A 16,686-nucleotide genomic window follows, 5' to 3' on the forward strand; every position below is an offset into this window, starting at 1 on the left:
ATGTACTTTACAATCCAGACTAAATCCCAAAACCTTCTTAAGTTTCAGTGATACAGAGATACCAGTCATTATGGAAGTCCATAAATAATTCTGTGTCATTTAAGGCAATTTCACAACAGGTTCTTAAACTACTGGTATTATTGTTATATTCCAATAGTTTTCATCATTTTCATAAGCCTCCCTTAGGAGTGGCAGCACACACAATAGTGGGATAGACATTCCAATAAATAAATTAATAATTTTTTACCCTATTTGACTCCAGTATTGAAAATACAGAGATATGTCGATGATGTCTAGACATACCACTTGATATAAAAAAGTGAGTGTTCTGGTATTTGGTTTCTCAAAAAAAAAAATTCCCCACCCGCAGACAAGTGGTTGTATTGTCAGCAATAATACACACACTGGAATTTGCAAATGTGAACTGTGAAATAGGATAACATGTGAAGACAGACTTTAATATTTTTGGAGCATAGCTTTGCCATTTTAAAATGTTCTTTGGAGTTAAGAATTAGTCAAATGAAGGTAGTGTACATATTCACTGAATCAGAAAAGCAAAAAACAGGAACAAATGTGGGTAAATGAGTGCAATGCAAAATTCAAATTAATTCAAATGGCCAATAAATGGACAGCAGACTATTTTAAAAGCTCCTAAATGTATTTGCAGAACAAAGAATTGCTGAGATTAACATTTCATTTATCATAATAGTAATCTCTCCTGCCAGCACCAATGAGTGAAATACAGTACTTATAATTAACTTCACATATTTATAGAGCCTTCATAAATACTTGGGGCAGGGAATCAAGACATGCAACTCGAGCAAGGAGAAACTCTATGTTAAGGGGTTGAATGGTGGTGATGCTCGTTTAAGTAACTACACATGGGATAAGTTGAAACATGTCAGCCATCATAGATATTATTCCAAATGGTACTGCAGCACATCTATAACCAAGAAACAGATCAGTAAATAGTGCTAATCACATATCATAAAATACATATATTGCAAAAGGATACTATAATACTAAGAAGAATACCAAAAATACACAAAAAATTGCTGACTTGTGACTATGGTTCTTCGTATGGTCATCTGTGAATTCAAACATTTGGGGTTCTCTGCATCTGCACAGACCAGAAACCTCTAGATCTAGATCTCTTCACTTGAAGGCTCACCCTCCTCTATACTGCACATGCTTGTACAGCTCAAACTCCTTAGTTCCATGTTCATTGGAGTGGCCAGCATCCTTGGAAGCAATAGCGAGGAGGTGCATTGCTTGTGTTTCACAGATGCCCAATCAAAGAATCACAACTACAGGTAAGCCATCTGCTTTTCTTCTTTGTGGTCACTGTGACTCATGGATATAGGGGCTTGCCAAACTATGACAAAACTGGATGGAGGGTGACTATGTTCACAACAAGTGAAGCAAAGACAAGTCGAAAGAAGTAGAATTTCTGGCCTGAACCTGCAGTGGTTTACAAAGGTATGTCGCTGTGCACAAGTAGCTGCTTAACAGATAGTCTCAATGGACACACCAGCTAAGAAAGCAGATAAAGCAGAGACAGCCCTTATGAAATGAGAATGGATAGAGGAAGGCTCTGGTTTTCTAGCAGACTGTTAGGTTAGTGAGATGGTAGTAGCCACACACTTGTAAATGCACTGCAAGGAAGCTTGACAACCTTGCTAATGAGTTCCAAGCAGACAAAAGTCTAGGGGATTTTCTGAAGTGTTTTGTCTGATCAAAACAGGCAAGGGCATACCTGACATCTAGCACGTGCCAGGAAATTTTGTCATCTGTTGGCAGGCTTGGGAAGAAGGTTGGAAGCAAGAGCTGCTGAGACAAATGAAAGGAGGAAACCACTTTAGGAAGGAAAGTAGCAAGTAGGAATAGGAGCATCTTGTCTTTGTGGAACTGAAGGAACAGTGGACCCACCCTCAAAGAGGCCAGCCCACTTGCCTTGTGACAGAGGTGATAACCACAAGGAACATGGTTTTATGTATGAGGAGCTGAAAGTCACATGAGGCAAGGGATTCAAAAGGACAGCTCATTAACTGGGAGAGGACCAACCACAAGTCCCAGTAGAGAACAATGGGAGTTTGAGAAGGAAAAGTATTAATTAAATCCTTGAAGATAAGCTTAACCAGGGGCACACAAACAAAGAAGGAAACTCTTGAGATTGAATAATGGCCAAAAGAGCTACCATATACACTCTTATCGAGGAGATGAAGAGGACTTGTGATGGAAACTCAGTGCCAGTCCACATGAATGTCACAGACAAAAGAGAGGAAGCAACCTCACTTATAGCAGTGCAACTTCCTGGTAAATTATCTATACACAGAATGAAGTATGGCTAATGTCTCAGAGGGAAATATCCACCAAGCTGTGAGATGAAGGCTGTGAAAATCCAGGTATCAAATCCAACCATCAGCTTGTGAGAGGGGATCATGGCAAAATGGAAGTTTGCAAAAGCAACAATGAAAAAGATTTCAGAGCATGGTGAAGCATGGCTGTTGAAGCCACCAAGGTGTCACAGTCCACAACATCATCTCTGACCTTCAGAGGACCTTGGCAATGAGTGAAAAGGGAAGGAAGGTGTAGAGTAGAGGATCATCCCATTCAAAAAGAAATGCATCTCCTAATGTGGCCAACCATGAGCTCCCTGGGCACAGTTGCAAGACCACTGATGGTTGTCTGTGTTGGCAAACAGGTCCATTTTTGGATGGCCCCAATGGTCAAATATATCATGGAGGACAAGGGGAAAAAGTTTCAACTTATGAGACTGGTTTTGTGATCTGCAGAGAACATTGGCCATAAAGTCTTCTCTCCCTGGAAGGTAAACTCTAATTTCATTATGTGATGGTGAGCCCAAGAAGAATTCAAGTGAGTGTCTCCTTGCTTGTTCAAATAAGAAACCACCATTGTGTTGCTTATGATCTGAACATGGCAGTTGACAAGAAAGGATTCAAAGGCTCTGAAAGCTTTGACCACAGCAAGTAGCTCAAGAAAGTTGATGTGGTTCATCTTCTCTTGAGCAGACCAAGTACCTCTGACAGAGACACCATGTAAGCTCCCCAACTAGGAGTGGACACATCCGTCATGACTATTCCCTTGTGCTTGGGAATGGAGAACAGAATGACTTTGGGCAGGCTTGACAGCAATGTCCACCAGTGTAGCAACCAACAAACTGAGGTTGGGGGCAGATACTCATAAGAGGTTCATCCACTTCCAGAACAAACCTTTGGTAAAAAAAAAAAAAAATGAGTGGTGCTGTTGAAAGGTGAAGGTGAGGACATGAAAATGGAAGAAAGATGGTCATGTAGTGCAAAATACAGGAAGCAGTGAGGAATAGGGAGGATGCACATGCTGGACATCACAAACCAATCTCCATGGTGCATCACCATTCTGAACATCTTGGAGTTGATGTTCCTAAGATCCAAGATGGACTCAGTTCTTTGTCTTTTTTGAGTACTGACCTTCTTTTCCCAAAGTCAAACCCAATGGATGTCCAATGTCTGAGGTCACATTCAGTGAGTGAAGTACTCAATCAATCCTCCATCCTCATCTTAGTGAGAGGTCAATCTACCACTTCCAGCCATCTCATCATTACATTATAGAGGTCCAGGTGACCGGTTTATCAGCACTCGCTTAGCACAACTGCATGAACTATCTCGTCTTTTTCTTCAGGAGCCTCCTTGCCATTGTTCTCCTATCCTACCTCCTCTAGTAGAGCAGTACTACAATGATCCTCTCCCACAAGCTGATGGTCAGATTCGATACCTGGATCTTCACAGCCTTCATCTCACAGCTTAGTGGATATTTCCCTCTGATATGTTAGCTATACATCATTCTGTGCATAGAGGAGGAGCCTCCTTGCCATTGTTCTCCTATCTTACATCCACTAGTTGAGCAGTACTACGATGACTATTGGATGGATCCTCTCCCAGGCTGGAACAGTATCTGATTTGGGATAGACTTGATTAATTGCTGGCAGATGAAAGCCATGAGCTAACATACTGATTCAACCACCAGTTACTCTGTCAGTGATTAATCAAATCTGCTCACTTAAGAATAATGGAAAAAATACTGTTTAAATTCTAAGACTCTTTTCTGTTTACCTTTCCAGACGTGTGTGTGTGTGTGTGTGTGTGTGTGTGTGCATGAAAGAGAGTGAGATGGAAATGGGGGAGGGGAGGAGCGAATGAATGAATGAATGAATTAGAGACAGAGAGAGAGAGAGAGTCTTGGGAACTGACTTATTCCACTGGAAAAGGAGACAGGGTGGGGAGCAGCAGCTTTTTTCTCAGCTTCCATTCCATCTCCTTCTCCCCCAATCACTGGCAAACAAAGGACACCTAAGCTAGACCCACAGCATGCCCACTGACCACCCAAAATCAGCATAAAAGTGCACCTCAACCTTCACACAAAAAATCATAGCAAAACAGAAGCAGTAAAGGAGATCATTAATGGATTTTTTGTGTTAATCAAAAGAAACAGTTTCTGAATGATCTCCTATAGGAGAACAAAAAAAGTGCAATAGTGTCATGTGATAAAACTAAGTTAATAATGGGACTGAGTCTCTATGACATTATAATGCCTTGGTGCAATAAGACTCTTAATTGACTTACAAAGACAGCATTCTCAACAACAGTTTAAATTAATAATGTAATCTACACGTTCAGTACTTTCTGTATTTAATCTCCTTCTAATCTCACTGTTCTATAGTCCCTGCTCCTACTCCAATCACATGTACTATATTTCTATATACAGAAATATTGACATATCTGAAATTATGGATAATACATACTTTATGCATGTGATAAAAGGGTTATAGTCCATAATAGCACATTTACTAGTTTTTAATGTGCCACAGGAAGAGAGCAATGTTTAGGATTACAATCCAAGAAAAACAATTTAGAGAAACTGGTAATGGAATGAATTGCAAGAAACTAGACAATAAAGAGATTAAGGAGAACTGCACTATAAAAGACCACAAAGGCTCTTAGTAGCTTTCTTTGCAAACTACCATGTTTTTTAATGGACTTTTTAGTTTGCTAATGGAACATGCAACCAAAATCCCATTGTGAAAAAGTCAGTGTCAGAATGTTGGCAAGACCACCAATATATAGTAATAATTTTTAGTTGGCAAAAGGCATATGTCCTAACCATCCAGCCTCAACATTAGGAGGTGGAAACATCCCTAACAGCCAGCCACTGCTACTTCTTTAACAAAGCCTCTGATAAAGAAGCTCCTTTCTATAAAGTCTTTTCTATGCCTGTCTAGCCCCCTGTTTCCTCCTTGTCTTCTGTCCAGCTAGAAGGGTTTTTTGTTTTCTTTTGTTTTATGTTTAGCAGCATAGGCATTGGGAGGATGGTGTAGGAGGGCTGCAGAATCACAGACCTTCGGTGTCAGGATGCAACAGTGTGTACAGTAAACTACGTAATAAAGCTTAAGCTACAAAAATAATGTTACACACACTGTTGATGTGTGTGCCTGCTTTCAATGGACAAAGTAAACAAAGGCTGCCTGTAGAATGCCTTACTGAGCATACAAGGAGGTGTCGTAAAATTTTAATTATCACCTTTTAAAAAATTGATGGAAAATTTGTTTTGATTTGTAGTTGTTAATTTATTTCTATGTAGTCACCATCCAGATTTACACATTTTCCCCAGCATTTCTTGACCCTCCAAATACTGATATTGTAGAAGTCTGCAGATTGCACCTTACGAGGGGGTATTGTAAAGTAATAAGTATCACCCAGAAGTTATTACAGTATATTGATGAAATTTTGACAGTGTCATCATTGGTCCCTTAGGGCATATTGTTGAGAAAATCAGCACATTGTGTCCTTTATTTTTGTGACAGGTTGTGCCAGAAATGATTAAGTGTAAAATCATCGTAAGGTGCAATCTGCAGACTTCTACAATAATGGTATTTGGAGGATCAAGAAATGCTGGTGAAAAATGTGAAAATCTGGATGGTGACTACATAGAGGTAAGTTAACAACTACAAATCAGAAAAGAAACTTTCTGTCACATTCTATTGAAGGTGATAATTAAAACTTTACAATACCCCCTCGAACATGAACAATAAAAAAAGAGAGAAGGGAGGATGCAGATTAGCCTGTCTTACTAGTTCTCTCCACAATGTTCAAAAATATCTCTAGACCAAAAAGAGAATCATAAGAAAAGTGGAGGCTGGTGAAAGAATAAAGGTGAACCCTAGATACATTTAGGAAGAAGCTTTCAAGTGTTCTCTAGAATATTCAAAATGTTTTTGTTTACTTATGTAGGACTTATTTTACCTGGTTCTCCCCCCTCCACCCACATTTCATATGTGCATATTGTTAGTTTTGAAAAGCTTGCAGAAACTGGAGAAATACAGAAGTGCTTTAAAAAATTATCCCTATTTCTGCCTTTGTTACCAAACTTGCTATTAAAGAAATTTACTGCTCACGATACATTAACTTTAAGGTAGGTGTACTTGTACTTTTATTTGGGGTAGGGGAAAGCAGTCATGTATGATACAGATTGGATCACCCCATCATGGCTGTTTTTTCTCAGTGAAAACAGTATTTCCTGCAAACAGAACCTTTAGGGGCAAACACGAGCTAGGTTTTAGATGCTGTGTTTTCAGGAGAACACTGGAATGGACCACATTCTGGAACAACGCCATGCAAAATTGTTGGGCTAAACGTAGTCATTTAAATACATGACTATGGGGCTCGACAGACCGGCCATTAAGGCCAGCCTGAGGGTGGAGTTGAAGCATGGCTCCACTCCCAGGTCAGTGTGATGCTGTGCACCACTCCACATGGTGCGTGACATCACGGCGCTCCTGCGTCTACATGATGCAACACCAAAGGAGCGTGGAAAAACATGTGCTGGTGGCTATGGTGCCCCTTCCAGAAAGGAGAGATCGGGGCTGCAGCATGTGGTCCCTTAGGGTCAGTCTGTACAACCCCTAACACCACAAAGTTTGATTATATAATGGGAATACTTGTTAATAAACTGATCAAAGTATTATCCATTGAGAGAAGAGTTAAGAGCTGCTCCCTTAATGCCCTACTGATTTCAAATTTACCTGACCATCCTGGGAGACAGCGACAGTAGCCAGTAGTTGGGTGACAGCCATCTGCATGGCTGCAGTCACAGCGCTCTGCACAATCCAACCCGTATGTGCCATCCTACCAAGGGAAGAAGAAATGATAGCGAATATTATTTTAGGTGCTGCAGCTCACACATGGGTAGTTAAAGCCTCATTTCTTTACTTCATGGGGTAAATAGGAATCAGCTGTGCTCACTGAAAGTGGTAATTATACATTCACATGAGTAAGCTGATCTACCACACTGACCAATGTATACACATCCTAGAAAAACAATAAGAAGAGGGAAAGTTATTACAATTACCATGTATGAACCCCATGTCTGCTTACCCAATAGAAGAGAACACAGAATAACCACCTGCCTTTTCATTACTAAAGACCAAAAGTTATTTACTTCCTACTGAAGAGGCAATGTGCAAGTGTTTTAAAACATGCATTAAACCCACCTCCTACCTCTTGTAATTTATAGTTCTCAAATGTCTGTATGTTTTTCCTAACAGACTAAACATGCATCTGCTTTTAACAGATATTACAAGAAACTGGAGATTGGTGGTTTAACTGACTTGATATGGGTCTTGATCTTTGGCATCAAATACTACCTTCTGTTGAGGAAAAAATGCAAGGATAATTCACACCCAGGAAAGGCATTCAGTGACCATAGAGAAATATGACAGAAGATGTTTACCTCTTCTACTTCTAGATCTATTGGGGTGGGGATACTTATGAGGCAGGGAGAATGGGGGAAACTGACTTCTAGTGCTAAAAATGCTCACATTGAAAATGGAATCTGAAATATAGAGCAAAATACAATTTATTTGCTACTATCTGACATTCACACCACTATTTTTATAGCACAGCTTAGGGATTAGTGATTCAGTTCTATTATTCATTTATAAGATAGAGCAATATGGCATGTTACTAAAGAATAGCAGTCTCCAGTTTATCTTTGTAATCCATTTTCACATAAAGAAGGATAGACTAAAAGAAGCACTTCCTTTGCATGGAATCAGATTTGAGAGGAAATACTTTCAATATATTCTAGTAAAGGTAGTTTGAATACAGTTTGTGTTCATACTTTTTTTATTTTACGCAGGGTAATACTGATATCTTACTTACTCTATACAATATAGAGTAAGAGCCAGAACAGACCTGCAAGTTAAGCTGCCTTCCAGGCGACTTGGAGCATGGCGTTTACATGCCACATGCTCCCATGCTGCCTGGAAGCCACCCGGCCATTTATAATAAATAATAATAATAGAAATAAATAAATAAATAAATAAATAAATGACGAGATAATCAAAGCATCTCACAACACGTTAAAATATCCACATTCAATATTATGTCTCAAATTCCCACCTTAAAACAGGATTAAACATGATACAATTAAAATTTGAGGTTAAAATATGTGTTAATAACACAATAAAAATATAACGAGGACAGAGTGATGGGCTCTATCAAAGATAATCAAAGCGGCTTACATATTAAAATTCCATATAAAATCTCAATATCCCCTTCCTTCTCTCCTCTAAAACAGAATTTAACAATGAAATATTACAATAATCTAAAAATAGAATAGTCCAATTAAAATAATAACAATAAATAGTATTTATTTACACAGGGGCAGCTTCATGACACTCCAGTGATGCAGCGTTTACATGCCATGCCGCACACCACTGGAACACCATGAGGCTGGTTTCTGGGCATGGCATGAGTGCAAAGCCAGCTTTTTGATGCCCAAAAAAGGAGCAGATCTTTGCCACTTCTTCTTCGGGCAGCTTCAAGGTGGATTGGGGCCACAATGTGCAGTTGTCATGGCCCAAATTTGCCTTCAAGTCGCCCCTTTTACCAGTCTATTTCAGCCCTTTGTGAAGTAAGAAAGCAAGTATTATTAAAACAACTTCTTTTCTTCAATATTTTCCCCCATTTCAACTACGTATAACCCTTTCACTCATCCTTGAGTGGAGTTTGTTTGCTTACCTGACAAGGATGTTCACATTTTTCCCCATTCCATCCAGGAGCACAGGTACAAGATCCATCCAGAGTATTGCATGCCCCTCCATTAAGGCACTGACAGGTTAAATTACAGCCAAGACCCCATGTCCCACTCGGGCAATTTATAGAGCAGTCTACTCCATGCCAACCTGCAACAATTAAAGCAAAGTGCATCTCTTAAGCAATTAATTCAAATTCTGAAATCCTGTTTGGATGTAAAACAGTAGGTGTAGTTCATCTACTCTTAAGAGTTGATCTGGAAATAGCTCAGGGAACCCCATCCCATCCATATTATTTGTATTATGTAATATATTCACATGCACATTATTCTCAGACTGAAGGACTGTTCATGACCGAAATGAAATTAATTCCACAGGACTCTACTATGTCTCTGATGCTACTTAGCCTCTACATGAGAACACTGGGAACAGTTATCCAGAGATGTAGATGAGATGTCTCCAGTATTATTTGTTTGTTTGTTTGTTTCATTTTTATGTCGCTTTTTTTTTTCAGAAAGGGACTTAAGGTAGCTCACAAATAAAAAACATTTAAAAACATATTACAATAAAAATAATTAAAAACATCAAATAAAAATAATATGATCTGCAAACCGAACCAATTGCTGAGCCACAAAGTATACAGAAAACCTACATACATGGACAAATACCTACACAAGAACTCCAACCATCACCCAGGACAAAAAAGAAGAACAATAAAAACACTTGTAGACTGGGCAAAAAGGATCTCTGAACCCCAGTTCCTGAAAGATGAATTGAAGCACCAAAACTGGGTTCTACAGGCTAATGATTACTCCAGCTCAGACATCAGAAGGGTGACCAGACCCAGAAAAACCCATAGGTGTGAAGACAAACAACAACCCAAAGGGAAGTCACAGACAGAATAGGGAAACCTCCACATGGTCTACAAACCAACCAAGAAGATCCAGCAAATGCTGTGCTCAACAAAGGACAGGAGAGACCCACTCACTGCTGCAGGAGTTTACCGCATACCGTGCAGCTGTGGACATGTCTACACAGGGACTACCAAACACAGTGTTCAAACATAAATCAAGGAATATGAGAGACATTGCAGACTAGGTCAGGCAGAAAATTCAGCAGTAGCAGAAAACATTATAAACCAGGGGTCGGCAACCTACGGCCCGCGGGTCGGATGCGGCCCGTGAGCACTGTAGGACCGTCCCCTGGCTGACCCTGCCGCCGATTGCCGCCGCTGGAGCGCTCCTTTTCCCCGCGCCTCTGGCCTCCCAGGGGGTGGGGTCAAGCGCTGGGGCCGCCAAGTGCTCCGTTTCCCCGCCCCCTGGGATGGCCTCTGGGCTCCCAGGGGGCAGGGTCAAGCGCTGGGGCCGCCGAGCGCTCCGTTTCCCTGCCCCCTGGGATGGCCTCTGGGCTCCCAGGGGGCGGGGGCAAGCGCTGGGGCCGCCGAGCGCTCCTTCCCCCCGCTCCCTGGGATGGCCTCTGGCCTCCCAGGGGGCGGGGGCAAGCGCTGGGGAAGAAGGAGGAATGGAGGAGGAGGAGGGAGGAAGGGAAGAGGAAGGATGAAGAAGAGGAAGAAGAAGGAGGAAGGAAGGAAGGAGCAAGAGGAGGAGGGTGGGAGGGAGGATGAAGAAGAGGAGGAAGAGGAAGGAAGGAAGGAGCAGGAGGAGGAGGGAGGGAGGGAGGGAGGATGAAGAAGAGGAGGAAGAAGGAGGAAGGAAGGAGGGAAGGAGCAAGAAGGAGGGAGGGAGGGAGGATGAAGAAGAGGAGGAAGGAAGGAAGGAAGGAAGGAAGGAAGGAAGGAGCAAGAGGAGGAGGGAGGGAGGGAGGATGAAGAAGAGGAGGAAGAAGGAAGAAGGAGGGAAGGAGCAAGAGGAGGAAGGAGGGAGGGAGGATGAAGAAGAGGAGGAAGAAGGAGGAAGGAAGGAAGGAGCAGGAGGAGGAGGGAGAGAGGGAGGAGGAGGAGGAGGAGGAAGATGAAGACATGCAGTCTTTCTGAAGGTAAGACAGTGTGACTTTCCAAAGTGCATTTCTACGTATTTTCAGTGCTTTCAATGCTGAAAGGTGTGCTTTTACAAGGAGAGTGGTAGTGATGGTGATATGTCAGTTTGTGGGACATGCAGTCTTTCTGAAGGTGAGACAGTGTGACTTTCCAAAGTGCATTTCTATGTATTTTCAGTGCTTTCAATGCTGAAAGGTGTGCTTTTACAAGGAGAGTGGTAGTGATGGTGATATGTCAGTTTGTGGGACATGCAGTCTTTCTGAAGGTGAGACAGTGTGACTTTCCAAAGTGCATTTCTGTGTATTTTCAGTGCTTTCAATGCTAAAAGGCCTGCTTTAACAGTGAGAGTGGTTTCGGCCTTCCCCTTCGGCTGAAAGGGCCCCTTGGAGCCCTTTCGGCTAAAAGAAGGGGCGAAGGAGGAGAGGGCAGGCACACGCCTCCTCCTCCCCGCGGGGCTTTGGCAGCCCTGAGGTGTCTTTCGGAGGACACTTCAGGCCTGGCAAAGCCCCGAGGACAGGAGCTGGGGCCGCGCGCCTGTTGCTCCTGCCCCTCACGGGCCCTTACTGCTTCTCTGAGAGGCAGCTGGGGGCCACGGAAGGGCAGGAGGAGCAGGCGCACGCCTGTCACCCCCTCTCCCAATCCACCCCTTCTAGCTGTCTCTCAGACAGCGGGAGGTTGGGAAAGGGAGCAGAGAAAGCCCCGCCCCCAGAGGGTGGAAGCTCCGCCCCTGGCACGCAGCCCCACCCCCAGAGGGTGGAAGCTCCACCCCCGGCACACAGTCCTGCCCCCCGGAGGGTGGAAGCTCCGCCCCCGGCACGCGGCCCCGCCCCCGGAGGGTGGAAGCTCCCCCCCCTTTCGGCCCCCCAGTTGTCTCAGGGACAGCAACCCGGCCCCCGGCTCAAAAAGGTTGCCTACCCCTGTTATAAACCATCCTAGGCATAAAATGCTGTTTGAAAACACTGACAGTCTGACCATGCCAACAACTATCAGGTCAGGGAAGCCATGGAAATCCATATACACCTGGTCAACTTCATCAGGAAAGAAGAAACCCTGAAAGTAAACAAAGCTGAACTACCAAAATCAAGACTCTGCACATGCAAATGAACATCACCCAGGGTCAGGGGGTTTCCCAGCAGACAATGGATCATTAATTAAATAGACACCATGAGGCCTTGCCATTCAACAACAGAACAATACACAGATTAACATGTAAATCACTTCCTCTCAGTCGACAGTTATATATAGCCCGCTCTCTTCCATGCCAGCATTCTCTGAAGATGGCTGCCCCAGCTGCTGATGAAACAGGAATAAACTGTTGTAGAACATGGCCTCATAACCCAAAAAATCCACAAAAAAATATAAAATTACATGCATTACAACCACAATACCCAATCCATATAACAAATATGCAGAGTACTCCAACTATTCCAACTACTAATATGAAATCCAGGTGAAGCAACTGATTATCTTAAACAGTGGCTAGGTGTAATAGTGGACTGGATGAAACGCAACAAACTGAGACTCAACCCAGATAAAATGGAGATACCATTAATGAGTCTGTACATCTGTACATCTGAGAAGTATTTTGGAAGGGACTGCATTTCACTTAGGTATTAGATTTAGCATCTGGGGCTGTTCTTGGATCTATTACTGACATTAAAGGCAAATGTGACTGTGGCAGTTTGGTTACTGAACAGTATATAAATATTGTAAATAAATTAAATTATCCCTCACTCACTCTCCAAATGAAAAGACAGTATGTTTAACCTGTGCAGTTTGCTCTATTGGTGCTGAGCAGGTTAAGCAGTAAAGATCAAGTCTTATAGTTGAGAGAGAGAAATAATTGTGTTGTATTCATAGTTGTATTCATAGTTCTGTCATATTCTCTGTGTTAGGAACTGTCTAAAATGTGTTTTCCATTATTGTGGGTATTTGTGTGAATGATACCAATAAAGAACAACCAACTTTACAGCTGAAAAGGTAACAAAAGGATCTTGAATCACAACAGGATCAGATTATTTTTTAAAACAAGAAACAAGCTTGATTTAGCAATAATTCTTATATAATACAAGAGCTTGGACAACAAAATTCTGTACTTCGGCATTTATTCAGGTGGGGTTTTAATTGATTTTTCCTCAGACATAGAAGGGATTGAGGCTGTTGTACTTCGGCCATATCATGAGAAGGCACAACTCATTAGAAAAGACAATGATGCTGGGAATGGTAGAGGACAGTAGAAAGAGAGAAAGACTAGATGCTAAATGGAAAGACTCAATCAAGACCACAGACTTAGCCTACAGGATCTGAGCAGAGATGTAGAGGATGGGGGTCTCTTTCACAGGGTCACCATGAGTTGAGGCAACTTCCAACAATATTGTTACAATTGTTGTTACAATATGTAACAACAATTACTTATTAATTCATTCCCTCACATACTTGATTTCCTTCCTTCCTTCTATTCTTATTTCTTATATTTTGGAGATTATTTTCAGATTGCATTTAACAGCCCTAATAGAAAGCGGCAGTTTAGACTGAAAATTCTAGCATAACACATAGATCAACCATAGGAATTATTGTTGAATAGATGTAAATGCCTATTAGAAATTATTAGTCCCTTTTCCTGAATATTGTGTATGGAAATGAGATTAGTATATGTAAAACACTGAAAAAAATGCTCTAGGATTAAATAGGGTATGAAATGTCAAAGAGAAGTTGGAAATAATTCAGATTAAAGATTTACTTTAATCGAGTAAAGATTAAAAGCTAAAAGCAATCCTATGTGATCAGTACTAGCACAAACTGTATTTTTGAATTTTATAAAAGAGAAGAAATTATTATTATTATTATTATTATTATTATTATTATTACTATTTATATCTCGTCTTCCTCCCAGTACAGGGACTCAAAGCATCTTACAAATCTAAAACAGTCCAAGTTAAAACACTATACAAAATACAAGTTTAAAAAACAAACAATTCAAACAATTAAAAACATTACATTATTGTAATATGTAAAAACTACACCTATTTCACCTGAACAGCCCTGCTGCAGATCAGAATTAAACAATTAATAAAGTAGCCCTTAATTTATTTATAGATTTTGTATGTCTCTTTATTCTGACTGGGTAGGCAAACTGTATTTTTGAATTTTATACTTTGTTTACAGGAAAGAGAAGAAAAATAAGTATGTTGAATATAACAGATAACATATACAAAATACCCATGTTCTAAAGAATCTATATCATTACCAGAGTCTTTAACTACAAAATTAAGTGCTTTAGGGGGATACAGACAGCCCAAAAGGGGCAGCTTAGAGCCGCCCCTTTTAGGCTGGATCGGGACCAGGGCAAACAGATGCCCAGCCCCAATCCAGCTATCTTCTGCCCCCAAAAAGAGCAGATAAGATAAGCTCCTTTTTGGGGCTGAAAGAAGGCATCACGCTCCCAAGTGGAAGAGAAGCTGGCTGGCATGTAATCGCCGGTCTGGCTTCTCTCATGCTTGGAGGCATGGTGCGTCTAAATGTCACACCCCCAAGTGAGCTCAAATGGGCCATTTGTTTCAGCCCTTAGATGCATTTTTTAAGCATATCAATATGAACTTCCATAACAAATTTAAAAAGCATTTTGTAAACCTAGCTATCTTACTATCTTTTCCATTTGCCTATTTGTTTCTTTGGAATTGTAAGTGTCTGCTGAGATCAAGAAAATATTTGAGTCCACAACCATTTCAAAGAAATTCTGTTATCTATTTGTGCTTCCTTCTGGGTATCTTACTTTAATAAATAATAATAAATAAAAAGTTTATTTATATACAGCCCTTCATACATCAGGGCGGTTGACAACATATATCAAAATACAATAAAAACATTCCACTAAAACCAACAATTACACAGAAAAAGAATTAAAAAACACTCATGCCAGTGGCCATGCTGACATAGAGGAAGAGGTCAGGAAGCGGTCAGGGGCTAAGAGTCAGGGGTAGGCCTGCTCGAATAATAAGGTTTTTAACCCCTTCCTGAACTGGGCTAAGGAGGTGGCAGAGCGGATCTCGGTGGGCAGCGAGTTCCAGAGGTTCGGGGCCAAGATGGTAAAGGCCCTCCTCGAAGTAGATGTCAGCCTAGCCTCTGGAACTCTTAGAAGTTGCTGCCCAGAAGATCTGAGTGTGCGGGGCGAATTGTATGGAGACAGGCGGTCCTCTAGATACCCTGGGCCCAAGCCATTTAGGGCTTTATAGGTCATAACCAACACCTTGTATTGCGCCCGGAAGCGAATAGGCAGCCAATGGAGATCTTTTAGCACCGGTGTTATATGGCTGGTCCTGGACGTACCAGTGACCAGACGTGCTGCCATGTTCTGCACTAATTGTAGCTTCCGGATATGGTACAAGGGTTGCCCCATGTAGAGCGCATTGCAGAAGTCCAAACGAGAGGTTACCAGAGCGTGTACCACAGTTTCAAGGTCCCTCCGGTCCAGGTAGGGACGCAGCTGGCGTATCTGCCGAAGCTGATAACAGGCGCTCCTGACCGTCGCATCCACCTGAGAAGTAAGATGGAGCGACGAGTCAAGGAGCACCCCCAGACTGCGTACTGAGTCCTTCACAGGGAGCGTGACCCCGTTCAGAACAGGTGGAACCACCGCCATCCCTGGGCCGGGTGAACCTATCACAAGTACTTCCGTTTTCTCTGGATTCAGGCTGAGTCTGTTTTCCCTCATCCAACCCATTACCGACTCCAGGCAGGCCACGAGAGGAGAGATGCCATCCCCGGTCACTGCATCAGTCGGAGACATAGAGAAGACTATTTGAGTGTCATCAGTGTACTGATAACCCCGCGCCCCATGTCTCTGGATGATCTCTCCCAGCGGTTTCATGTAAATGTTAAAGAGCATGGGAGACAGAATGGCCCCTTGAGGGACCCCCGATGTTAGGGGCCTCTCATCGGAGCACATGTCTCCCAGCTGCACCATCTGGGACCTCCCAGAGAGGTAGGACCGGAACCACTGGAGCGCAGTGCCCCCGATTCCCACCTCTGCCAGGCGTCCCAGAAGGATACCATGGTCTATGGTATCAAAAGCCGCTGAGATGTCCAAGAGCACTAACAGGGACACGCTACCCCTGTCCATGCCCAGACGGAGATCATCGACCAAGGCGACCATGGCAGTCTCAACCCCGTAGCCTGTCCGAAAGCCGGTTTGAAATGGATCAAGATAATCCGTTTCCTCCAGGATTGATTGAAGCTGGATTGCAACCGCCCTCTCGATCACCTTCCCCAACAATGGCAATAGCGATACAGGCTGATAATTATTATGCATCAGGGGTCGAGGGAAGGCTTTTTCAGCAAAGGTTTTACTACGGCCAATTTTAAGCTGGATGGAAATTGTCCTTCCCTCAAAGATGTGTTAATAATCCGGTGTAACAATGAAGTTACTGCCGGTCCCCCCTGAGCCCTTAGCCATGAGGGACAGGGATCGAGAGAGCAGGTTGTCTTCCGAACACTTCTAAGGATCCTGTCCACATCATCAGTACTCACAGACTCAAACTGATCCAGTATAACCGAGTTCACGGAAGCTCTGGAGGCCTCTGATCTAGGATCTGCTCTAATG

At 42.4% G+C, this 16,686-nt stretch overlaps 1 protein-coding gene across 1 annotated transcript in view; it reads right to left on the reverse strand.

Annotated features, from left to right (window-relative positions):
• MEGF10 (multiple EGF like domains 10) overlaps positions 1 to 16,686 on the reverse strand; it is a 165,156-nt gene that overhangs the window by 40,184 nt on the left and 108,286 nt on the right. Inside the window, exons 12-13 of the mRNA XM_089491345.1 lie at positions 9,078 to 9,241; positions 7,079 to 7,181 (exon numbers count right to left, since the gene is read on the reverse strand). Coding sequence (XP_089347471.1) covers positions 7,079 to 7,181; positions 9,078 to 9,241 — 267 coding nt within the window. The remainder of the gene's footprint in view (positions 1 to 7,078; positions 7,182 to 9,077; positions 9,242 to 16,686) is intronic.

This window comes from Sceloporus occidentalis, unplaced genomic scaffold, assembly GCF_023333645.1.
Source record: "Sceloporus occidentalis isolate IW3139 unplaced genomic scaffold, rSceOcc1.0.p SCAF_1, whole genome shotgun sequence".
NCBI lineage: Eukaryota > Metazoa > Chordata > Lepidosauria > Squamata > Phrynosomatidae > Sceloporus > Sceloporus occidentalis.